Genomic DNA, 26,419 nt, shown 5'->3' with positions numbered 1-26,419 from the left:
TAATCCCGAGATGTTTGATTTTCTTTACAAATCACCGTCTGAATGTCCATGTGCATTTATTTAAGTTTATTGTCTCTCTCCCCAGGAGGTCAGCTCCACTGGGGTAAATCCTTGTTTGTTTGTTCACTTCCATGCCCCGGTGTCCAGGCCAGAGCCTGGCACACATTAGGTGCCGACAAACATTTGCCAAAGGAATTCACCCATAAGGATCAGCCTTTGTTACTCTATCACCATGATTTTCTGCATGAAGACCATTCCTCACCAAATCACGGGTCCCTTCCAAAAGTGTTTGGAGCAGATGTCGACATTGATTCACTGTCTTAGATGACAAAGACCTCATCCTTAGCCCAGCGTTGTGAGGGAAGCTGGGAATAGGGTAGGGGTGGGGCCTCACCCTCCAGGCTCCTTACTTCCCTTCCCCCAGGCAACCAGGAAATACGAGGCAGCGAGGTTAAGTAGACTCTTGCTGCTTTGTTATAAATATATTATGTACATCCAAAACATGACATTAAAATATTACTCCGTGTTACAGAAAAGATATTAAGGCTTTCTATTATTTACATTAAACAAGCAAGCACCGTTAAAAAAAAAAATAACCGAAACAAAAAAGCCCCACTCTTCCTTCTCTGACATACCCCCGGCCAGAGGGGACACTGTGTCCCCTTCCAAATGACAAAGACCCTTTGCAGGGGCTGTGCCCTTTGAAGACATCCTCTGATTAGACACATCAGCTCTGGCTGAAATCACATTGGCAGATGGGGGAGGGGTGGGGAAGAAGGGGGATCCAGACTTGATCAGGAAATTCCAGCCTCGTCTGGCCAGCTGCCCCCAGACCCTTGCTGCACTTTGCCATCCTTGGGTGGACAAGCTAGGCTGAAGGTGGTGACTGGGGCTGTCTATCCACCCAGGCCTTGGGGGTCAGTCTGCAGGTCCATGGCAGGGTAATGCTCCAGGGACAGTTAGGTGTGCCTGGGGGCTCCTAGACCACTGAGGGCAAAGAGGAACAGACGACTCAGTGCCCCAATACCAGCCACACTGAAGGGCTGCCCAGTGGGGCAAGGGGTGGTGGGAGTGTGGGGAGTTGGTGAACTTCTCCTCAACCCAAGGGATGGCTGGCAGGGTGGGGCTCTTTTTTTTTCTTTTTTTTTGCAGAGTCAGGTTTGGCAGATAGAGCAGTTCAGGTGGCTGGGGAGGGGTCAAGGAAAGAAAACGAAAAAAAGGAAATGAAAAAAATCAGTGGCTCAAGTATTCTGTGTCACAAGGGGTGGGCTGGGGGTGCCCGGGCCCAGCCCAGGACGTGTCCTCTCCACCTGGATGGGCCAGCACAAGGAGGCTGGAATTTGGCAGATGGCTTCGGTTTGGGGGAGCTGGGTAAGGTTGGCAACGAGGTGGTGGCCCGGAGGAGTTATTTGACCTTCTGTGCCCATTTCATGTCGTCTGCCCGAGGCTTCTCGCCTGTCAGGCCCTGGATAATGTCCTCTAGGCGTCTCCAGAAGCCCATCTTCTCGAGAGGGTAGTTGAGCCAGCCTGCAGTGGAAACAGGGCAGGGGGGTGTGCGGAGGGGTTGAATGGGAGAGCAGCAGTGAGAGGACGTAGAGAGAGAGCTGGCCCTGCCTCGGGCAGGGGAGGAACAGAGTTAAGTCTGCAGGAGGCAGGGGACAAGGACTGACCGAGGAATTTTGGGACAGGGGCTTCCCACCAATGGGTTTAGAGGCTGCTCAGATATGCCTTCATCCCCTCATTCACCTTCTTATTGAGTGCTTACTATATGCCAGGCATGGAGGCAATGTTTCTTATCATTTGGCTCTAATGCTACCTCTTCCAGGAAGCCTTCCCTGACTACCGCTTAGCAGTGCTCCTGTCCTGTCACGTCACCCTTTCTTATTTCTTTACAGCTTTTATGATAACCTGTAACCAATCTCATTAATTTGTCACCTCCCTGTTTTGTGTTGGTTTTTATCCCCAACTCCCAACTAGAATGTCAGCTCCAAAGAGTAGAACCTCATGTTGTTTCACTGTTGTCCCACTGCCTAGGATGATGCCTGGCATATGGTAGGTGCTCAATGAACAGTGCTCATAATCTTATTTAATCTGTATTACAGTCTACCACCTGAACCTTGAAGTACATACTATTATTAGTCCCACTTTCCACATGAGAAGACTGAGTCTTGGGGACTTCCCTGGTGGCGCAGTGGTTAGGAATCCGCCTGCCAATGCACGGGACACAGGTTCGAGCCCTGGTCTGGGAAGATGAACATGCTGTGGAGCAACTAAGCCCGTGCGCCACAACTACTGAGCCTGCACTCTAGAGCCCACGAGCCACAACTACTGAAGCCCGCGCACCTACAGCCTGTGCTCCACAACAAGAGAAGCCTGCGCACCACAACAGAGTAACCCCCCGCTTGCCCGCAACTAGAGAAAGCCCACACGAAGCAACGAAGACCCAACACGGCCAAAATTAAAATTAATTAATTAATTTAAAAAAAAAAAAAAGAAGACTGAGCCTTGGAGGAGAGTTTCCCAATTAGTATATGGCCAAACCAAGACTGATCCCAGTTCTGGTTGAGCAGTTAAATGATCTCCACAACAGCCTAAATTCTAACCCCTCCAACTGCTCCTAGAAAGCATGACTTTAGGGTGTACAAAAAATGTTTTTTTGTGGCTCTCAGTTCTGCTTCCAGAAAGGCAAAAATCCCCAAGAAACAAAAACAAAACAAAACCCCCCCAAAACCAAACCAAACACCCCAACCCCTGCCCCCAAACCAGTAGCTTACTGAGTACCTACTATGTGCCAAGCACTTTGCATCTGCCACCTTACCACTCACACCCCAGCCCTGGGAGCTGGTATGCGAAGGAGGTAGCTGTAGCCCCATCTTGTGAATGAGAAAAACGATAACCAGGGAGGCTTGTGAGCCTCCGCAAGTCACATGTGGAGGAGCTGAAGGCTACGCCCAAATTGGTCTGACTTAACAGCACGTGTGGTATACTTAACCTTAAAAAGATACCCAGCTGCCCCTGGAAAACCTGGTCGCCTCACCTCATCTCACCTCTTTGGCACTGGCCCATTAACTACCAACAGCATGTGGGCCTCCTTACTACTCCTGGGTCACCTGTTCCTGCCGCAGGGCCTCTGTGTACTTGCTGTTCCCTCTGCCTGGACTGATCTGTCCCTATTTATCTGCAGGGAACCCCCCTTTTTCCAGATTTCCGATCTCCTTTATCAACAACTACGCCCCCTTCCCCCATGACTCTCTGCCCTTCATCCTGCTTTGTTTGCCCTCACAGCATTTCTCACACCTGGACTCTGCTATCTCTCCGACCCTTCTACCCCTCATGCCTCTCACTGAAGCCACACTAGCCGCCTTGCTGCTCCTCAAACAAACCAGGCATGTGGTTCCTGCCTCCAAGACCCTTCACCTACTGCTCCTGCTGCCTGGAGAGCTCTTCCTCCAGATCTGCATGACTCTCTTCCTCAGTTCAAATGTCACCTTCTCAGCGAGGCCTTCCCTGACCACCCTATTTAAAGGGTGAAGCTCCCCATTTCCCTCTCCTACCCTCTGCATTATTTTCCTCCATAGCAGTTAGGACAATCAGATATAGCACTTGTTTTTTAGTGCTTGGAATGTCCCCTCTTAGAATGTGAATGCTATAAAGGTAGGGATTTTTGCCTGTTTTGTTCAGTGCTATGGCACATAGTAGGTGCTCAATAAATATCTGCTGGATGGATGGGTGGTTGGAATCACAACTCCATGAAGGGGGTATGTGTGTGTGTGTGTCTGTCTTGTTTACTGCTGTGTCCTTGGCACCTAGAAGAGTGCCTGGCACGTAGTAGATGCTCAAGAAACGTGTGTTCTGAGAGAATGTTCCTGCAGGACTGCACCACCTCCCACTGTGACCTGTGCCCCTTGATCCTAAGGATGGAGCTGCAGTCAGAGTGGGGGCAGCCCATTCCACGCTACCCTATAGCCGCACCTGTGGTGATGCAGAAGTAGGTCTCGTGGGGTGAGACGTGGTGGATGCGATGGTGTTTACGAGGCAGGATGACATGCCAGTCCTGCAGGAGGACGACCCAGCGCGGCAGCCCAAAGTACGTGTGTGACCACTTGTGGATCTGGTTGGTGAAGGTACCGAAGATGATCAGGCAGAAGACGAAGCATTCCCAGGGGTACAGCTGCTCCAGGACTTCTGCAGCGTGGGTAGAGGGGGGGGTGACCATAGGCCCCATACAGCTGTCTACAGGGTGGGGGCCCACTGCCAGCCTGGCCCAGCTCCCTTCCCAGGATAGCACCCAGGCCTCTTTCCAACCTCCCAAGTGAACTTGGGCAAGCTCAGACTCCCCTCTGGGCCTCAGTCTCCTCTTCTGCTCAGTAGGCAGAATGGAATAAGCATAGGTAATAGTTAAGAATGTGAGCTCTGGAATAAGGCAGAGCTGGGTGCAGATCCCTACTCTGACATTTCTTTTTCTTTTTCGGTCATGCCACGCAGCTTGTGGGATCTTAGTTCCCCGACCAGGGATTGAACCTGGGCCCTCGGCAGTGAAAGCGCGGAGTCCTAACCCCTGGACCACCAGGGAATTCCCCCCTGCTCTGACATTTCTTAACTGTACGAACTTGGGTCAACGACTCTACCTCTTTGAGTCTCAAGCTCCTCAACAACGAAATGAGAGTAAGTCTTTGTCCAGATTCCCTAGAAGCAGAGCCTGAGACAAGGATTCATGTGCCCATGTGTTATCTGACTGGTGGGGGTGGGGGGGGCGGGAAATCCTCTCTTCTGGAAAAATATCTGAGGGAGTGAGGAAAGCAGGACAGGGCAGGGGAAGAGTTAAGCAAAGATGGGGTGGGGGGAGTCTTGTCTCAGCCTGATCCTGGTGGGGTGGGGGTGGGGGTCTGAAATGTTAATGACTCCATAGAGTTGGTCCCACTCAGAGGCCGGGGGGCTCGCTTTTGCAGGCTTTTTTTTTTGTCACTGGCTTCAGGCTTATCCCAAGGGAAGAGGCGGGACCTGCCCTGGCAGTTCTCAGAAGGGGCAGCTGGATGCTCACAGCAGCTGGGGGACGGGTGTCCCCTTTGGGGAAGAGGAGGTGGGCGGGGCAGCACCCCCAACACCACAGACATTCATCACATCTGCCCGCAGCGGGGCTGCTCTAAAGACCAGCACCGTGTCAAACTGTTAGGACAGCATCTGGCACAGGGGAAGGACTCATCCCCCACCTGACAGACGAGGTCGCTGAGCTTCAGAGAGGTGAAGTGACTTGCTTTGGCACAAGCTTCCTCCCCCAGGTAGTAGTCACGGCAGAGGTCTGAACTCAGGACGGGGTTGGCAGGCTACACATACTCTTTCCACTAAGCCCAGACAGCAAAACCAGAAGCCCTCAGGGCCAGGGAGGTAATTCAAATGAGCAAGGCAGGCCAGGCATTGGACAGCAGGGAGTAGTGGGGACTGTGGCAAAGTGGAAAGCGTGCATCTCTGTCTAAGGGGGTGCCCCTGCAGCTCAGCTCTGGCCCAGTACAGCCAAGTGGGAACAAAGACCCAGGATGGCCAGATCGGATTGTTCAAGAGAAGCTGGAAACACAGATCTTTATGTCAAATATCCCAATTTTACATGAGGGAAACTAAAACTTTTTCTAATACAGTGAGCGGCAAACATACACACAAGCTACAGGAGACTCATGGGAGGGGTGCGTGTGTGCCTGTCCCCAATGGCTCCCTGAAGGCCCACCAGGGGGCACTCTTACCTGGGCTCTGGGTGCGGAACTTGTAGGCCATGTTTAACAGCGGTAGCAGCGTCACCAGGCAGTTGTCCCCATTGGTCTCAATGAAGTCGTGCCGCGTAATGGCTGTCGGGTCAATGTGATGCTCCCGGAATGGCCGGATGAAAGCCTGGGTGGGGTAGGGGGGCGGGAGAGGGGATCCATCCGACCAGTCAGCCTATGGTGGTCAGCCACTCTCCCCGACTTCCTGCACACACTCCGCGCCGGCTCACCTCCTTGCCTTTGAGATGCTGTCCCACCACGTCACTGCTGCAGATCCCACCCAGCCTTCAGGGTCTGGGTCTAACAGCTTTAGTGCAAGATGGGTCGAAATGACCTGGTGGGGACCTTGGGCTGGTACTGCCCCCCTGTGGGCCTCAGTCTCCTGACCTGGGCTATGGGGGGGTTTGGAGACAATCTCCACCCTCCTTTCCTACCCTAAGACAATTGAGGAGGCCCCTCCCAGTGACAGGCAGGACCCTTTCTTTCCGACGTCCAGGCCCCTCCTTCTGGTAACAGCCTCCCCTTCTTTTAGTACCAGTTGTTCCAATGGGCTGACTCCTCCGCCCCTAGTTAAGAGTAAGCACGGGACCCTGGCCTGGCCAATCAGAGCACCCCATCCCTCTGGCCACCGTGACTGGATGAAGGATGGGTGTGTGATCCAAGCTGGGCCAATGGGAATGAGCCATGGGACTCTGGCCGAAACTATGGGAAAGGGGAGTTCTTCTACTGGGGGCACTGAGCTGGGAGGATGGAAGTCTAGGCAGCTGTGAGCCATCCTGGCCACCTTTCCCCACCTTCTCGTGTAGGGGAAAGCCTACACGAGAGTGGAGCCAGCAGAGACAGACATGGAGACGGACTGAGTCCAAAGAATATGGTCTGTCCGTCTCACTGGACCCAGCCATGCCCTAATTTGGCTCTACTCCTAAAATTTTCATTACATGAGTTAGTACCTTTCTTTGGTTAAGTTTGTACCAGATTTTCTACCACAATCAAAAAAGTCAGACTGACTCAAGATAAAGTTCAATGGAAACAGTGAGGTGTGGCAGGGAAGGCAAAGGAGAATAAGATGTGGCGTGGTCCCCAAACTCAAGGGGTTCCGGTGAGGTGGACATGTATCAAAGCTCTCTGTCCCACGCCTGATGCTTCCAGAAAACCCCAGGGGATTCTTGTTCTAGTCTTGGAGGAGGGGCATGGGGGTCAGGCTGGAACCACAGTTCCCATCTTTCAGATAGGGAAACAGGCTCAGAGAGGAAAGGGGACTCACCCAAGGTCAGACAGCCCGACCTCCTCCTGGAGGACATGGGCTGGGCTTCGGGGCTGGGTCAACATACGCACCTTCCCCACGATGGGCAGCTCCACGGAGCCCCAGGTGTCGGCTCCCCAGTGCACCACGCCAGACAAGAAGTCAGCAATGAGAGCCCCTGCAACTGTGGACAAGAAGAGCATGAGCTGGGGGGGTGGGGGGGCGGTGGACAAGAGGGAGATCCCTGCCCACTCCCCACCCCAAATCAGGAAGTCACTCACTTGCTCGCTCACTCATTCACTCATTTGTTGGGGCAGAAGGTGTCCCTTCTCTGCTTGGGACACTTTGTTCCCTGTGAATGGAGTCTCAGGAATAACATTCCTGGCCTCAATCTGTCCCTTTACTTGCTCTTCCCCAGGGAGATGTGGGGCCTCATTTGCTCGGTGAGTCTGGAGAGAGTAAACCGGGCATGCTCATATCAGCCCAACCTTTCCCTATTAGGAGCCAACTGTCCCTTTCTCTCTGACCCCCAATCGCCCCATGTAGGGAAGCCCACTCTGCCCCAGTGCTGCTGGTAACCGGATGAAAATGTCCTTCTGGGGTTTGGTGTCGGGAAGTACCTTAGGTCCATGTGGAAGCCACGTTCCCCGCAACCTAATTTTTATCAACAGTAAGTGTGATAATTTGACCTCCAGCAGCCTTTTCCTTGTCTTCGTTCTGAATTTGTTCAGAACTGGAGTGAAGTCCCCTCAGAGACCCCCAAACCATTCGCTCACTTGAGGGTTCAGTATAATACAGAGGTTACGTGCTGTTACATCTGGACTCACATTCCAGCTGTCACTCACTAGCTGTGTGACACTGGGCATGTTACTCAACCTCTCTGTGCCCCAGTTTCCTCTAGATGGATACGAATGATGATGATTAAAAAAACCACAGCAGCTACCATTTATTGAGCACTTTCTCAGTGCCAGACACAAGTGCTTTACATGCTTGATCTTAACGAATTCTCACAATCTGTTAGAAGTTGGTACCATTTTTACTCTTACTTTATAGGGGCGGAAACTGAGGCTTGGAGAACAGAAATAACTAGACTGAGGTCGCATAGATGGCAAGTGGCAGAGCTGGGCTCTTAACCTGCCTTGGGGTCCAAATATAACACAGAAGGATGCACCACGATACTGTCCACATGCGGAAACCGAGGTGGAGTGGCCAGCAAGCTGCCCAAGGTAACACACCAGTGCCACCCCCATCACGCTCCCCTCCCTCTGTGTCTCAGCCCTACTGGCATGTTCCCCTTCCCTTACACCCCCCTACATGCCTCTGGGTCTCTGCATTTGCTCTTCACTCTGCTGGAACATTCTTTCCCAAGAGGTAACACAGCTCACTCCCTCACTTCCTTTAGATCTTTGCCTCAAAGGTCTTCCGGGGACACCTGATCTAAAATTGTAACCATTCCCATCTTCCAGCATTTCCTAGCACCTATCTTCTTTTCCGAGCACCTATCACCTTGGACTTCATTTCTGTTTGTTTACTGTCTCCCCTACAAGAATATCAGCTCCACAAAGACAGGGATTTTAGTCTTGCGTTTACATTGGCTACATTCCAATTCCTCGCACATAATATGGTTCAGTAAATAAACATTTGTTGAATGAATCAATGTAAAGCATTAAGTACGGTGTGGGGCACATAGTGAGCCCTCAATACATATTATTATTGTTGTTATTCAGTCATTCAGTCTATCAAGCGACATTCTGTGAGGACCTACTGTGTGCCAAGCTCTAGAGCCAGAGGTGCATCAGACATTGAGCTCATGTCGTTGGGACAGAGATATGGGGGTGGGGGTGGGGGGAGGAAGTTGTAAACAAATACACAAAACAAATGCACTTTTAAGTGCTGGTAAATGCAGCCCACTGGGTCACGTGACTTCAGGCAACCCCTCCTCCCCTCCCAGACTGTTTCTCGGTGTGAACTGGTTGTCCAAGGGCCAGCTGGGCCATTTAAAGGTTATTCGAATTCTGCTAGGTCCCATAGCCCCTTGGTGACAGGGGACCAGGGCCCTGAGGTACTATGAAGGTTGAGAAAATCCCCTAGATGCCTCCCTGGAGAGCAGGACTCATGAGCGAGGGAGCAAGAGTGAGTGTGTGGGTCACTGTGGACGTGCAGCTCTGGTGTGTGGGCCCGAGTCATGGGTGGCTGTGAATGAAGGCTTTCCAGAGGCCCTGGAGCATCCACCCCACATATGCCAAACATGGGAGGGATGGCGGGGGGCAGGGGAGATACAGCTGCATACATTGCAAGTTCCTGGTGACAAGTGGGCCGCCAGGTGGAGACATACAGCACCTCCTGGCATGCAGAAGCCAAAGGACAGGGCGGGGAAGGGGGTGACACTGCATGGGTGGCTGGGCTGGGGAGAGGGGAGGGCTTGGCAGGGCTCAAAGGCCAGTGCACACAAGGCCCTGCCCAGGGCTAGGGAGTCATGCTCCTTAGTGACGGTGCTGGGAGGGTGGACCTGGGCTGGGGAAGGGGCTGGGGAATCTGGCGAAGCCTAGGGCGTTTGCACTTGCTGTTCCTCTACCTGGCACCCCACCCTCTCCCTGAAGATCCCCGAGTGGCTGGCTCCGCTTCAGCCTTCTAGCTCAGAGCAAACATCACCAACCCCCTGGCGAAGCCCTCCTCCCAGGCAGGTGCTCTCGGTCACATCTCCCTGCTTTACTTCTTTCACAGCACTTGTCACCATCTGAGGTGACAGCCTCATTTATTTTCCCCACTTCTCTGATGAGGAAAGGGGTTCAGGGAGGTTGAAGCATCACCCCTGGTCCTGTGGCTTGGAAGTGGCAGCCATGGGATGGGAAGAGGTGAGTCTACCAGCCTCCAAACCCAGCATGCTTTCACGCCCTTAATCTGTACCTCGGTAGGTCCAGGGGCATTAATAGAGCTCCTACTGCAAGCTACACAGGATGCTGTGGACACACTGCCTTGTGTCTACCAGGAGGGACTAGAGGCACTGTGGCCAAGAGCTAAGGGGGAGCTAGATCAAGGGTCGGGGGCCTCATCTCTTGCTACCATATTGCTGTATGACCCTGGGCAAGCCCTTTGCCCCCTCTGGGCCTCAGCATCTTCACTTGCACAGCGAAGGGTCAGCTAAGGTGCCTCTTGAGCCCCTGTCCCAACAGCTTGGACTAATCCTGCCCCTAAATGCTGCCTTCAGGAGAACGCAGCCCCCCAGCAGTCCCCCTAGTGCCTCCCCACCCCTGTTCCATGCAACCACCAATCTGCTTCCCATAATTATACTTTGGTTTGGCCAATTCTAGAACTTTATACAAATTGATTCTTATGGTATGTGCTTTTTTGGGTCTAGCTTCCTTCACTAGCATAATGCTTCCAGAGTCATCCATGTGGTTGTGTGTATCAGGAGTTCATCCTTTTTATTGCTGAGTAGCATTCCACCATCTGGATGTACCACAGTACATTTATCTGTTTTGCTCTTGGACGACTAGGTTGTTTCCAGGTTGGGGCTGGTATGACTCAGGCTCCTGTGAACATGCATTCACAAGCCTGTGTGAAGATCTATGCCCTCATCTTCTTAGGGTAAAGACGTCAGCTATCTATCTATCTATCCATCCATCCATCCATTTATTTATTTATTTACTTTTACTGGACATTTATTGAGCATTTATAGTTACCAGGCTCTGTGCCAGAACCTTAAACGTTTTATCTCTCTTAATCCCTAAACTGTACCAAGGCTAGTCCTAAGCTGGTTATACATCTTATCTCCTTAATCGTCCTAAGCATTTAATCCTTACACATGATAACAATGATAATAAAAACAATATTAGAAAAACGTTTTGTGATCACCGTTAACATTGGGGTGCTTCCTGTGTGCTGGGTGCTTTGTCAAAGGTATTAAAAAGTGCATCATCAAAAAAAAAAAAAAAAAAAAAACGTGCATCATCAGGTGTACAACTCCCCACAGATTAAATATGGGCTGTACACAGTGACTTCTCTCCAAGGGGAATACAGTACAGAAGCGGGGTGGGGGGGTGGGAAGAGAGTAACTTTACAGTGGAGAAACCTGACAAATACCACTTGGGCCAGGTGGTCAAGGTCAACATCATGGGGATAAGTCATGCTGACGGTACATACCCTTGCTACGAGGTGATGAAAATGGCACTTGCCCTCTGAGCGCTTCCTCCCCAAGACACATAACCCACTAAAAAAAACACCAGACGAGTTCCAGCAGATGGGCATCCTACGAGCACTCCTCCAAACTGTTCAGATCACCGAAAACAGGGAAAACCTGAGAAACTCTCACAGCTAAGGAGCCTCAAGGGACGTGACAACTAAACGTGATGTGGAATCCTGCATGGGATCCTGGAACAGAAAAAGGACATTAGCTAAAAACTAAGGACATCTGAATAAACTATGGACTTTAGTTCATAATAACGTATCCATATTGGTGTATTAATTGTAACAAACGTATGATAGTAAGATAAGATGTTAATAATAAGGGAAATTGGGGGCAGGGCATATATGGGAACTCGATGTACTATCTGCTCATCTTCTGTAAATCTAAAGCTGTCCTAAAAAATAAAGTCCATTTAAAAAAACGTGTATTGGGACTTCCCCGGCGGTCCAGTGGTTAGGACTGCGTGCCCCCGCTGCAGGGAGCACGTGTTCGATCCCTGGTCGGGGAACTAGGATCCCGCGTGCCACTAGATGTGGCAAAAAAAAAAAAAAAGAAGTGTATTATCTCACATCACGTCCATTGTGATAGGCCCCACCACACCCCACGTGCCAGAGGAGGAAAGGAGACCTGAAGGGTGAGGGCTGCCCCGAGGTGGTCAGGGCTGCTGGCGAGTGGCCAGAGACCAAGGCGAGGGCCATTCATGATGATGCTGAGCCTTCACGTCCACGTCTGGGAAATGGGGACATTAATGGTACTTACTTAACTACAGTCAGTTAATAACAGTGGGCTAATCCTTGGGACATAGCAAGTGCTCCCCGAATGTAGCTACAGTTAGTAGTTAAATATTATTCCTCTCTCTGAGCCTCAAGCCCCTGGCCTTGCCAGGCTGCTGAGCAGGGAGGGATGTGGGCTTTAGGCAGACGTCAGGAATATTTTTTGGAGGGACAGAGCCCACCCCCCCCCCCCAAGGGAGGAAACGGCTCTGTGATCTATGGGCGGTGGCTGTTTCTAGAGGAGCAACTCCAGGCCTTCAGGCCTGCTGCCCAAGTCCTCTTTAATGGGGGTAGAGGTGGCACAGGCGGGCACACAGAAGCTTCTTTGTCCCAATGCTGGTGTCAGCGCCTGGTGGCTGGTTCACTCTGGGGGCAGCTTGGGCCTAGTTACCACCCTGCCTGTAGGACACTGGGACAGCATAGGAGATGATGATTCACTCCAGGCTACCCTGACTCACCAGGTGACCTTGAGATAGTCCCTGGGCCCCTTGGGGCCTCCATCTCCCCACAGGTCACCTGGCTGGGACTTCTTCGTGCCCTGCCCACCTCAAGGCCTGGTGTGGAGGCAGAGGGGCTGAGACAGAGGCAGACACTGCTGAAGGCTGGTCCCTACAGTCCTGGGGCCAAAGCCTGTCTTTACCACCTTTCAGCTCGGATCCCGTGGAGACTTCGCACCTGACCTACAAGGCTGGCCATGACCTGGGGCCCTGCGAGTGCTGACCTTTGCATTCACTGTGCCCCCTGCCTGGAACCCCTGCCCCCCCCCCACTTGTCTGCCAGAAACTCCCACTCACTCCTTCAGGCACTGGCTCAGAGCCCTCACACTTTCCCTCCAGTTTACCCAAGTGCGGCAAATAGCTTGGGGCTCCCGGGGCCACTCATTTATTACTCATTCACACTGTCCTTGTCAAGGTCACTAATGACCTCCACGGGGCCAAATCCGGTGGTCCCCTCGCTGCCCCATCTTGCTGCTCTGCTCAGCTGGCTGCTCCCAGTTGATCCCCGAGTCTTCTGGAAACACATTCTCCTCTCAGCCTGTGCAAGCCTGCCCAGCTCCCCTTTCTCCCCCTTGGCTGGCTCTTCCTCCTCTCCCCGTCCCAAGCACGGGAGGCCTCGGGGGCCTCTCCTGTGCTCGCACACAGTCCCTCCGCCCCACCCCGGGGCCCTCTGCCAGCATCTGGGCTTCAAACACCATCTCTACTCTCAGGACACCCAGATTTCCGGATTTCCAATTTCCTGCTCAACACCTTCCCTTGGCCCTCAGGCAGGCATCCCAAGCATCTCCCCTCACGCGGGTCCTCTAACCTCCTCCCGGTCCCTTCTTCCATAGTTCAGGCCACTGACCCCTCCCCCCTCCCCTCCACAGCCAACCTGACAGCACATTCTGGTGCCCATCTTTCACAGCTCACCCAGAATCTGACGACTTTTCACCACCTCCACTGCCCTACAGGGTTCCGGGCCACCACCTTCACCTCCTCTCTGGCCCTCCCTGCCCCCATCCATCCTCCCTGCAGCATGAGATGATGTCAGCTCCCTGTGGGAAAATCGCCAGTGGCTTCTCACGGCTTGTAGAATAAAACCCCCAATCCAGACCATGGCCTTCAAGGCCCTACACGACCTGCCCCCACTGCCCCCAGCTGTGCCTCAGCTGCCACCAACTACTTTTCCTTTGGTTAGTTTTCTCAGGCCACACGGGCCTCCTCTCTATCCTCCAAATGCTCAGGGCTCACCCCAGCCTCAAGGCCTTTGCAGCACTTGCTGTTCCCTCTGCCTGGGACACCCCAGGGACAACTGTTTGCCTCCCCTCCCTCACCTCCTTCAGGTCTCTGTGCAAATGTCACTTTTCCAGAGAGCCTTCCCTGACCTCTTACCTCTCCTCTTCGCCGCCAGCTCCCCTATCTTGACTCTGCTACCCAGGATTGCGTCATCTGTCTGTATTTATTAACTGGGCACCTTTTCAGGGCTTCTGGCTCCCTTGGTTTCAGGGGCACCAGAACCTCTTGGGAGACAGCAGCAGGTGGGCTGTGTAGGCTGGCACGGTGCCCTTACTTCCGGCATGTCAACACACAAATCAGGGCAGCTACTTAAATCCATTAGGAACTGTGCAAACACTACTATCAGGGGATTGTCTGCCCTTATCAGCCCAGAGGCAAAGGTGCTGGGTGGAAGGGCTGCTATCACAGGCAGGAGGGAAGTTTCTTGGATCTGGTCCCAACCGACCAGGGAGGCAGCGACCTGCCTGGGATGCCCACCCTCCCGGTTCACACAACATACACCTGGGGGCTCTGGTGCTACTGATCCTCTGCCCAGACTGGGCCCACTGCCTAGAACACCCTTTCCTCCTAGTGCCAACTGGAGGCTGCGTAGTCCCCGGCCAGGTCTGGATATGAAATCCCAGACTCTGCTGCTGCCCGGGTTACGGTCGATGGGCAAGTCACCTGGCCTCTCAGAGCACAGGGATCAGACCCTCCTCACTCAGTTGCCACCAAGAGTTAAAAGAGCCCAGCGTGGGTCTTGCACACGGTAGGCTTGGGAAATATCCACTGTTGAACTGACCGTTGAGGCAGAAGGTCTGAGCCCCGGGGAGTGAATGTTGGGCGGTGTCCCCTCCTCACCTCTACTCAGTTGCTGCCCTCTCAGCAGTTATGCACACCTGCATTTTGCCCTCACAAAGGCCCTAGGAGGCAGGGGCTGTGAGCAGTCTCACTTTCCAGATGTGGAAGACAAGGCTCAGAGGTGCACTGACACTTGCCCAAGGCCACACAGCCAGGAAGTGGCAGAGCTGGGACTTGAACCCAGGACTGTAGGGGCCTGCTCGTGACCACCCCCAGATGGGGCGTTGGGGCTCACACTGTCTACATCCCTGCCCTTGAATGTGCTGTTCCAAGGCAGAGAGGCTGGAGGTGCAGGTCCTTCTCACCCCTGGGCAGAGAGGACATGTCTGGCTCCTGTGGGCGGGGCCCAGGCTCCCTGGCACTAGATGGCTTAACCTCCTTCCCCTTCAGCTGGTCCGCCCCCAGCACATGCTTATCCCCACCCCAGACCCAGATGGCTCAATTAGCTGGCCTGAGCGCTACTAGCTTAGGTGACCAGAATGCTTTTAATGTGACTGTGGAAGCTGAACACTTGGGGCTGGCTAGGCGGACCAAGGGCACAGCCACTGCCCTGTCAGCCTGGGAGCCCAGGGTGGGGGAAGGGATGAACACCTGAATTAGAGGGAAGAGGGGAGGGGCGGTGTGCGGAGAGGAAGGAACTGAGTCACTCTAGGACCTGGGAGTGGAGACAGTGAATTAAGAACTATGTCGTACTCTCTGTTTTGAGGTGTGACTCTGGCCGGTCCCTTCTCTGAGGTTCGGTCTCCTCGTCTGGAAAATGATAACTGCAGCCTCCACCCCCCCCAGGTCTGTGGATGGGTGAGGACTGACCGATGGAAAACACTCAACAGGTACTAATACACTGCAGCTCATTCATTCACTGATTCAATAAATATTTACCGAGCACCTACTGTGTGAGGCTTTGTGCTTGGGGCTGGGGACACAGCAGCAGACAAAAATCCCTACTCTCAGGGAGCTGATATTTGAGTGGGGGAGACAGGTAATAAACAAAGAAACAGACTGTATAACACAGTGGGGTGAGGGATGGTGTATGGCAGGGCTGCTATTGTTGAGGGAGAGCCTCCCCGAGGAGGTGACCTAGACGAGGCAGGGAACCACACAGGTACCTGCTGGAAGAGAGTTCCAGGCACAGGAACAGCATGTGCAAACGCCCTGAGCTGGGGTGTGCCTGACAGCACCTGGTGGAGGCACAGCGAGAGGCCACTGTGGCGGCAGCAGGGTGAGCCAGAGGAGAGGAAGGAAATGATGTGAGGCGGGGCTGGGGCCAGGCCGTGCTGAGGAGTTGGTGTTTTATTCTAAGTATACAGGGGACAACAGGCCAGTGGCGTGACCTCACGGAGGATCCAACGGGATTCTCCCAGCTGCCTGTGGAGAATGGACAGTGCGGGGCAGAGGTGGAGGCGGGGAGACCAGGGAGGAGGCTTCCACCATAGTCCAGGCTGGAGGGTGGTGCTGGACCAGGGAGGGGATGTAGAGGTGGACAGTAATGGATGCTGGATGCATCTCGAAAGGACAGCCAAGAGCATTTGCTGATGCTCTGGAGTGGAATGTGAGAGAAAGGAACTGAGGATGACACCCAGGTTTTTGGCCCAAGTGACAGGAAGGATGCAGGTGCCACCGACTGAGATGGGAGCCAGGGTTCCCACAACCTGTACCCCATTCGTGTGCACACAAGCGCGCGCACACCCACCCCCACACACACACGTGTAAGTCACCATCAGAGTGGCGCAGACACTGGGTAGGTCCCTGGCCCCTGGGGAAACCGAGGCGGGCAGCAGGGCTGCGGGCACTCACCGACTCCCAGCATTACAAGAGGTGTGTGCTCCCAGTGAGCCAGCAGCAGGAGGTGGACCGTGTTGTGGGCGATGAGGCTGAAGCACAGCACCACACAGCACCACTCCTGGAAGCGCTTGCCTGCAGGGAGAGGAGGCGAGAGGTGAGTGCAGGGCGGGTGGCAAAGGCCCAGGGAGCAAGGATCAAAGCCAGGCAGAGCTGGGCCCATGGGGGCTCTTCGACTGTGTTCTGAGAGTCTGCAGTGCTGACTACAGGCTGAACGCAGGGACTGCCTGCCCATTTCACAGATGATGTCACCGAGGCCTGGAGAAGGGGCGGGGCCTGCTGAAGGTCAGACACTCAGGGCCGGGTGTGTTAAACCAAGCCCTTCTGGTGGGGCCCTTCTGAGCACAGGCCCCCTGTGCACAGGTCTGATGCCCATGAAGCTGGCCTTGCCCATGCTGATTCTGTGGCAGACAGGACCAGAATACTGGTCTCTTGGGCCCCTTTGGGCTCTCTCTGGAGACATGTGAAGGAATTTTAATGAGCTTCTTTTTTTAACTGTCATCATCCCATCACCTGTCCCCTTTTGTAGGTAATTATTTGGAGGCAGAGGCTACAAACGGCTTTTAATCATGGAGGTTCAGACCCCGCCCAACCTCCATCAAGCAGGGCTCCAGGCAATGAGTCAGGAATTCAGGAGAAATAAGGCCTTGGTTATCCCCTCTAGGGCTCCAGCCACAGGGAGAAGAGGCAGTGCCGATGAAGGGTCTCAAACTCCAGGGGCCAGGCAGGTGATTTGAAGGAGTGAGGTGGGCTGGGTGGGGACAGTGGAATACCACAGCACATGTGCCCTTTCTAAAGCAGTAGCCACTAACTGGCTGACTACTGCCAAGGGGGAGTGTGGGCCCAGGGAGGCCAGACCTTCTAATTCTCAAGAGAAGCCAGCAATCAGGATGTGGGTGTGAAATCGTCTCTTTAAATCTTGGCACCTGTTTTAATAGCATGTGAGCTCAGACAAGCTGATTCACTCACTGCAGCTTTGTTGCAGGTATAGAAATTTTGAAAATAACCTTTGTGTCCATTGCCGGGGGACTCAGACAAATTAATTTGGTTTATGGCATCTCTGTAGCTAGGAAAAAAGCCTGGGTGACTGTTAATGTGTGGCTATGGAGGGACATCCAGGACAAACTGGTAAGTGCAAACAGCAAAGTGCTAAACAGCCATTTATGTGAAAAAAGGGAAAAAAACCTACACGGTCGAGACTTTTTCACGTACTCCCTTTTGAACTTAAAATTTGTGAATGCAGGACTTCCCTGGTGGCGCGGTGGTTAAGAATCCGCCTGCCAATGCAGGGGACACAGGTTCGATCCCTGGTCCAGGAAGATCCCACATGCCACGGAGCAACTAAGCCCGTGAGCCATAACTGCTGAGCCCGTGTGCCACGACTACTAAAGCCTGCGTGCCTAGAGCCCGTGCTCTGCAGCAAGAGAATCCACCGCAATGAGAAGCCCACGCACCGCAATGAAGAGTAGCCCTCGCTCGCCGTAACTAGAGAAAGCCCGCGTGCAGCAACGAAGACTCAACATAGCCAAAAATAAATAAATAAATAAGTAAATAAGACTATTAAAGCAAAAGGAAACAAAAAGACCACGTGGGTGATACCACGTGTGACAGGGCCCCTGGGAATACTGTTTTCTCAGGCAGCTGGTCCCAAGGACAAATCTGCTCTTACATATCTCTACCTGGAACCTCCACCTCCAGGAAGCCATCCATGATGCCTCCTTTAACCCCCAGGCTCTCCCAACATGGGACCCATATCATGAGGGACTGTCACTGCCTGTCTAACATCTGTCTTCCCCTCCCTAAATGTGAACTCAGGAGGCCTGGGGCCATGCCTGGCTTGCTCACCAGGGTCCTGGCACACAGTTGTTGCTTAATAAATGCTTGTGGAATGAACAAATTCCCAACCACGACCCTAGAGAAAGACTGCCAGGCTTTGTCTCTGGGCACCCCTCACTGAAGCACTGTGAGAAGGAAGTATGAGGCGTCCCACTGTTCCTGACAGGAAACAGGCTCAGAGAGAGAAAGGGCCTTGTCCGGGCTGTAGAGCAGCAGACTGTGCCCTGAGCCAGAATCCGAACAGCGGCCCTGTGAAAAGACCAAGGCTCAGAGAGGGAAAGGACATGCCCAGGGTCACATCCCTCAGCCCCTCTCATACAGATGAGGACCCCGAGGCCCAGAAAGGGCTAGGATCCCAACAGCATCACACAGCAGCAGATGCAGAAGCCCCTTGCTGCTTTCTTCGTAGTCAGGGGCTGTTTCCCTTGGGCCACGGGGCTATGCTACCCCAGGGGCCCCCACCTGGGGTCACCATGACCAGGCCCAGAAGGGCCTTCCCTTTTGCAGCTCCTGTTTGTGGCCAGGACCTGGGGCTCAGAAGCAGGAAGCCAGGAGGGGTGGTGGTAAGGGACAGGTGATTCTTCAGTACCGATCTGCTGCCACCCAGCCTGTAGGGACAGCAACAACAACAATGGCTAACACCCACTGAGGCCTATTATGGGCTGGGGTACAGGGTGCAGCCCGCATCAGAGATGCTGCAGACCCACTCCCTCTGTCATATTTTGCTCTTAGTTTTGAAAAAATCAGCTACACTTAAAAAAAAAAAAAATCACATGAAACTACCTCCTTTGAGAACATAGGGCTCTGGCCAGCCCAAGCCTGCCTCCATCAGATGGAGCAAGAGCTCCTTGTGGACCCCAGTCCGCTCCCCTCCCTGCAGCCTCATACTGGGTGGCTTCCCTGGGTGGCGGTCCTGGCCAAGTCCCTGCAGTCACCTGAGGTTTCAAGCCCAAGGCATAGTCTCTCAGTCTCTCATTCAAGTCTCAGTCCCTCCAGGGAGCTACTGTGCGATCCCAATTTCCTAGATGAGGAAACTGAGGCTCTGCAGGTAAAAATGAAAACTGGGTTTGGATCCTGAGCTCGTTAGCCTGGATGTTCGGGGCTGTCCTGATTCCAAAGATAGCCCAGCTCTCTCCCCTTGCCACAAAGAATGTCCCCAAATCTGAATATTTTCCCATCTAAACTCTCTCTCTGGCCTCGGTATCCTTCTGCAGAACAAGTGCCTCAACTATGACCCATAAAAACTACATCTATTATAACAAGCGACCTTCACGGAGCACCTGTTACATACCAGGGCCAGTGTCAAGGACGATCCCAACAAGCCCTTGCCTGCCGCACGCCATGGGCTGGGGGCTATTTGCCCCATCCTTCAGAAGGAGAAAGTAGGCCCGGAGAGATGAAGTGTGCTGTCCAAAGTCCCTCGAGAATCCCCAGAGTCACAGCATGGACAGTCTGCTTGGCAAGGACCGCGTGGTCAGGTGGTCTAAATGGTGTCGCTTCACAGATGTGCAGACTGAGGCCCAGGGAGGGGAAGGACTTTCCTCAGGACAGAAGGGCTCAGGCCACCTCTGGCAGAGTGCTGAGCCTTGTTTCCCTGAGCCAGCCCCTGGCCTGGCCAGGGTCCACGATCTGGGCTGAGTGACAGTAGTGACTGCCTGTTGGCCTGGGGAGGGGGCCAGGCTTGTGTGTGGAGGGCTGGGAGGGCTGGGAGGTGCAGGGCAGGCCATCTCTGCTTGCCTGGGGACAGGCCACAGCCAAAGGCTTGGTATCAGGCCCGACTCTTCTGGTTTCAGTCAGACAAGCCCTGGAACCTGCACTTCTGATGGTCCTTGGCCACCACTAGGAGACACTCGGCCTCAGGGAGGTGGGGGGACAGGAGGTAGAGAGACCAGAGAGACACAGAGGAAGAGAGAGAGAGATGGGACAGAACAGGAATCAGAGACACAGAAAGATGAGAAACAGCGGGGTGGTGGTGGTGGGAGGAATTGGGCGATTGGGATTGACATATATACACTAATATGTATAAAATAGATCACTAAAAAGAACCTGCTGTATAAAAAATAAATAAAGAAAATAAAAATTTTTTAAAAAATCGATGAGAAACAGAGAGAAGAGGAAGACAGAGACAGGGAGTGATTATAAGGTGACAAAGAGAACATGAGTATGGCCAGAGAGAAGGAGAGACAAAGAAATGGAAAATGAACAAGACTTACTGAGGGAGACAGAGGGAAAGCTGGGCCAGGAGCATGACAAGGACCAGGCCTGGACAGGGAAGGGGCCTCAGGGAGGCCTGTCTTGGGGGACAGAATCCAGGCGCAGCTCTGGGACTATAGGCCAGGACCCCCACCCAGCACTCCTGACACCCTCCACCTTCCCCCCACCACACGCTAAGAGTCCCTGTGTCCCACAGGGCAGGGGCATCCGTAGTTAGCCAGGGTGGGTGAACAGGGGCTCTGGTGACCCCCCAAGATCCACCCCTGGAGCCTAGGTACCTGAGAAGTGGGACCCACATATCCAGAGGTCAGTTGGCACCTGCCGGGAAGCTGGACACCTGCCTTGCCTCCAGGCTTGCCCGTGAGACTGGGGTAGACCTGCCAAGTCCACCCACCCTTCACAAACGTCGGCACCTGGCAGAGGGTGGGGTGGTGCTGCAAACCCCTAACCTGGACCCTCTGTGGCTCCCTGGACCTGGGGGAGTGCTTGGGTCAGACACTCCTTGGCCAGACACTCAGGGTCCATGGGATCAGGCTGAGGCTGCCCTGACCAGACAACTCACAGCTCTCGGCCGACGCTAGGCCCACTGTCTCTGCCGCCAGCCCTGCACGCGTGCTGCTCTGCTGACCTGGAACACTGGTGCCCCTCCTGCACACGCACTTGGGCTGGCTCACTTCCACAGCAAAGATTCGGAACACAGAACCTAGAACGCCCCGACCAGTGTTCTCATTCTGGTCCTGCTAACTGTCTGTGTGACTGTGGGCAGGTCACCACTCTTTGCTAAGCCCCAGGGAAAGTCTTAAAGATGGACAGGGTGCAGGCACTTCAGGCAAGCCAAAGAGATGCCGCCCCTGGCCTTGCTCACCTTCCCCTCTGGTGGGGGCAGACACAAGCCTAATCCCAGGCACGACAAACGTTAGGAAGAACACATGTCAGGGGTGGGCTACGAGGAGGCTACGGGGGTCTCGGTTTCCTCCCCTGTAAAATGGAGTTAATACCAGGATGCCCCTGAGACAACTGTAGTGAGGATGAAATGAGAGCACATAAGGGAAGTGCCCAGCACATAGTCAGTGCTCAATAAATGTCAACTCTGTTAACTGCCGTATTATTGCTGCCAGTTGTCATGGTGCCAACCCATCACTGGCCCCAGGAATCTCAAGAATTCAGTCCTGGAACCCAGAAACTTTCCCTACTCTCCCCCAGCTCACTCTGTTCCAGCCCACAGGCCTCTTTGGTGTCCTGCAAATACTTCAGGCTTGCTCCCACCGTAGGGCCTTTGCACTTGCTGTGTCCCTGGTCTGGACCAATCCTTCCTCAAATATCTTCAGGAGTCCCTCCCTTCTGGTCTCTGTTCAATTGTCACCTGCTCAGTGAGGCCTTAACTGCCCCCTCTCTAAAATGTCACTGTCCCCAACATTTCACTTCTCCCTTTTCTGCTGTATGTCTGTTCCACAGCACTTGCCACCACTGGGCAAGTAAGATATTTCCCTTATTTACTGGGTTTACTAAAAAGGCCAGCTCCATTTTTCCTGTTTTGTTCACCTAGAACAGGGCATGGGACGAGGGTGTTCAATATGTATTCAGCCTGGCCCCTTATTTTATAGGTCAGGCCCAGAGACTGAGGTTCTTCCTCAAGGCCAAGCGACACAGACGGGCAGAGGGAGGTCTGTGGAATTTGGAGAAACTAGTCTCTTCCTCCTTCACTCCCCCTCTCCAGGCACTCCCCCTGCCCTGCCCCAGCTCTAGGGTAAGAGGAGATAAGGCCTCTGATTGCAGGCTTGGGGCACCAGGAGACTGTCTGCAGCCTTAAATCCCTGCAGTGGCTGCTCTTCAGAGAGTGAGGGGCACTTGGGGATACCAGAATTGGGCAAAGATGCAATCATGGTGGAATGAGAAGATGGCAGTCCATTGAGGAAGCTCAGAATGCCCAGGTATGATCTGGTTGAAGGTGGGTAGGGTTCACTTGAGTGGGCATAGCTGGACACCAAAGGAGGCAGGCTTTGAATCCTTACCCTTGATTCCCAGGTGGTGAGTCTGAGAAGCAGAGAGGTGAGAGAGCTTACCCCAAGACTCACAGGGAGGGTCAGACTATTGGATTAATAATAGGGATTGCCTATTGTATGACAGGCACTGCACCAAGGTAGACGATCTCATTTCCTCCTCCCAGCGACACTAAGGAACTGATAAACTTTATCTTGTATCCATTTTAGAGGTGAGGAAACTGAGGCTCAGAAAGGGAAAGTGCCTTGGCCCAGGTTACACAGCTAAGAAGAAGAGTCAGGATGCCAAGTCCAGCCTGCCCCAGGGAGCACAGGAGGTTTTAAGTCCACAAGCTGGGTGTTGGGGGAACAGGCTGAAGAAACCATGGTATCCTGGGCCAGGTGCCCAAGTCAAGTATGAAAAAAGTCACACCCAGAACATGGCATTGCAAGTCCAGAAAGGCCTCTGGTGATCTAGGACTCAACAAGAAAGCAAATGGCCCAAGGTCACACAGATAGTTATGGCAGAGATGGTAGGCAAACCCAGGCCAGTTAGGGAAAAAAGCCAAAGGTGGTAGTGGACCCATGCCCACCCCAGGCAAAGGCTGTGCATGGTGGTTGCCCCCTAGCAAAAGGAAAGATGTCAGAATGTTTGACAAACAAAGCTTGATGTGATGGCAACACCCAGGCAGAGGGGCCTCCCAGTCACTCGACTCTGGAGTTCTCAAAGGCACTTCCCTTAACCCCTGGGGACACTCTGCCCTGCTGGGGTCTGGCAATGAGATTCTTGAGGCTCAAGTGGAAGTCAGAGAACGGGGTGGAGGCTGGTGCTTGCTGGAAAAGAAATGGTAGGCCCAGCAGGAAGAAACCAGAGACCTTGTCCTGGGGCAGAACCAGAGCAAGGGTCTCTGAGTTGTGGTCCAGTCTGGGGACCCCCAAGTCCCAATGGAGGGGGCTAATATATCTACATGGGGGAAGGAAATGGCTGGAATTGGGGCTTGTATATGAGAGGAGCTTAAACTGGAAGATTTGCAGTGCCCTCACCACCGGGGATTCCAAAATATAGGATGAGAGTTAATGCAGTGGGGGAATGGTGGTCTGTAGACTGAAACTATAAATCTAAGATGGGGCTTTGGAGGAAGTGCCTCTGGGGCACTCTAGCTGGGGGCCCCTGAGTTGGGGTTCCCAGAGCAGGGGGCCTGACATGCCCAGATCTGAGGTCACTACCTCTGGGTCCTGGCTGGGGTGCAGATGGGGCCCTAGAGTGCGAATTTTGGATCTGGGGAACCCGGGATAGGGTGTGACTTTTAGGGGTCAGTGTATGTGGCTGAGGGGCTGCCTTCGGCTTGGACAGGGTCCTGGGGTGGGGGGGGTCCCTAAGGCTAGGGGCGCTCTTTGCAGCCGCAGGTACCCTGAGCTAGGATCCGGACCTGGCTGTGTGATGTGAGCTGTCCAGAAAGCCCCGGGGCTGGGATTCTGCCTTGGGCTTGGAAGGGGCGCTGGGGTGGGGTCCCCGGACTTAGGGGAGCTATTTGCAAGTTAAAAGCCGCAGATGGAGTTCTGCATCGGGGCCGGAGGCTGGGGCTCCGATATTGGCGACCCGGGGTTGCTGTCCGCAGCCCAGGCTGATGACTGCAGGCCCGGAGGGGAGCCCGGAGGTCCTACCTGGTGAGTAGAGCGCGGCCAGCTCGCGGGCCCCGGCATGCTGCGCGCCCCAGCGCCGGCTATACGCCGCCTCGTCCTCGTCGACCTCCGGCTGCTGGCCCGGCCCGTCTTCGGCGCCCGCCATAGCCACTCGCCCGGCCAGCCCGGTGCGGTCTGCTGGCGGCGGCGGCGGCGGCGGCGGCGGCGGCAGCTGCGGGGCCGCGGAATCGCGGCGATATCACGCCGCCCAATGACCGCCCAGTCCAGGCGCGGCTGCGGCGGCGGCGGGGGCCTCGCCCGGCCGCGCGTCACAGCCAATCGGGGCCCGCGCCGGGGCCACGTCAGCCAATCAGCGACTTCCGAGCCGCAACCAACCGCGGCGCGCGGGGGTCAGGTCCGCAGCTGGCGCAGCTGGGTGCGGAAGTTGTGGGGTGGCGACGCCTCAGTGCCAGTCACGCTCTGCCTCCGCCTCCGCCTCCGGCCTGGTCGTCAGCCGCACGGAAACTCGGGCAGCGTCGTCGCCCACCTCGGGCTCGGTTTACTCACCGATGCAAAGGGCCGAGGTCTTGCGCCGGCGGACCCAGAAGCGGGCGTCTCTTCAGCACGCACAGCCAAGCGCCTATTGTGTGCAAGGAACTCGAGTGGAGGGCGCCTGGGCGGGGCGGGGGAGCCAGGGCTTGGTGGGCACTTTGAACAGTGTCCCTGGCTGGGGCCGATTCACACTGGACCGACTTCTGAGCCCTACCGCGTGCAGAGGTTACGAGGACCGAGCGTACCCCTACTGTGTGACAGCTCGTGCTGTGTGCCCGGGAGCGCCTGTTCTCTTGAGGGAGAGGACAGTAGACTGATGAGAGTCACTGTAAGATTTGGTGAGCGCTTAATATGTTAGGCGCCCTGCCAAGCTAGACCGCAACATATTTTTACTCATGATAACGAGTGGTGTTGCCTCCTCAGAGGCCCCCCCTCTCACCACGTCGCCGAGAGGTGCCCACTCCTCCAGTCACTGCGACATCACCCCGTCTTCTCAGTGCTTGTCGTAGGCAGTGAACTTACTGTTCGTGTCTCCGCCACCGGAAAGCAAGCTCCTGAGGGCTGGGACTTGCTTGCTTCACAGCTGAACCTCCATGTCTGGATCAGCGTAGGGCTCAGTAAATGCCTGATGAATGAATTAAGTCTCAGCCAAATGACTTTACTTCCTCAGCAGGTAAATGACCGGTCAAGCTGACTACAAAGTACACAGTAACTGCTCACATAAATTCCGTCTGGTGTCACCAAATGGGAGCTGTTTTAGAGGCCGTGGAAGGACCCAAGAGGTGCCCAGGGGAGCAGGGTGGGGAGGTGAGAACCCTTCTGGAATGTCTTTCGGAGGCTCCACCCTTGTTCTGGTTCTCTGAGGTTTTCAGCCCTGGATTCTTCTGCTGCTAGGAAAAGCCGGTCATCCCAGGTGTGTTTCCTGGGTGTTCATGCCCTGGGAGGCCACCATCCCCAGCCAGGCCCATGCTCCTTCCCTGTTTCCTTCTATACCTTCAGGAAAGAAAAGTGTGCTTCCATGGCAGGGACAGGTTGCAGCCCAAATCCTGGTGAATTCTGGCAAAACTGGCTGGCCTTGCCTTATTTTTAGCTTAGTTCAATTTTTCAATCCAGGAGATTAAGGTGGCTTGCCTTGGTGAGGGCTGGATTTCAGATTTCAGGGAGACACCTTTCTAAGCTCTCTGCATGTGTCCCAGACCTCCAAGCAGGCTGAGATGGGCTGGTTGCTGCTGGTGTCTGAAGATGCCCTAGTGGCCAGCACAAGATGGGTGATGGACAAACAGGTCATTCATTCATTGAACACATTTATTAAGCACCAATCTGGCCCAGGTTGTTCTAGGGAAACAGCAGGGAACATGACAGAGTCTCCTGGGAGGTGACGGTGTGAGTCAGGGGAGGCCTGTTCAAGAAAGTGACATTTGAGCCAAGACGTAAAGGAGATGGAGCCAGCTATGCAAATATCTGGGGGCAAATTGTTCCAAGCCAAGGGAACAGCAAGTGCAAAGGTCCTGAGGCAGGAACATGCTTGCCATGTCCAGGAACAGCACGTTGGCCAGTGAGACATGAAGTAGGTGAGAGAGGGGGAGGTGAGAGGTGAGATCAGAGAGGAAGGGAGCGGGGCAGATAGGGTAGGGTCTTGAAAGGATATAGAGGGTTTTGGTTTTTACTTAAAATGAACTGAGAAATCTCTTCTCTCTAAGGTTTGTTTGTGGTTTTTTTCGGCCATGCTGCACAGCATGCGGGATCTTAGTTCCCCGACCAGGGATCGAACCCATGCCCTTTGCAGTGGAAGCACAGAGCCCTAAC

The 26,419-nt window shown here is 54.1% G+C and overlaps 1 protein-coding gene across 1 annotated transcript; it reads right to left on the bottom strand.

The window, feature by feature from the left end:
• Nucleotides 1–57: 57 nt before the first annotated feature.
• Nucleotides 58–24,309, bottom strand: PEDS1 (plasmanylethanolamine desaturase 1). The gene is made up of 6 exons (XM_060033417.1): nucleotides 24,104–24,309; nucleotides 16,365–16,484; nucleotides 7,089–7,180; nucleotides 5,736–5,880; nucleotides 3,973–4,185; nucleotides 58–1,527 (listed from the first exon to the last, which is right to left on the bottom strand). The coding sequence occupies exons 1-6, from the start codon at nucleotides 24,225–24,227 to the stop codon at nucleotides 1,406–1,408; spliced, it is 816 nt and encodes a 271-aa protein (XP_059889400.1). The 5' UTR covers nucleotides 24,228–24,309; the 3' UTR covers nucleotides 58–1,405.
• Between the last annotated feature and the right edge of the window lie 2,110 nt (nucleotides 24,310–26,419).

This window comes from Delphinus delphis, chromosome 15, assembly GCF_949987515.2.
Source record: "Delphinus delphis chromosome 15, mDelDel1.2, whole genome shotgun sequence".
In the NCBI taxonomy this organism is placed as follows: Eukaryota; Metazoa; Chordata; class Mammalia; order Artiodactyla; family Delphinidae; genus Delphinus; species Delphinus delphis.
The sequence above is the reverse complement of the archived record's forward strand: the minus strand, read 5'-3'. Positions and strand labels throughout refer to the sequence as shown.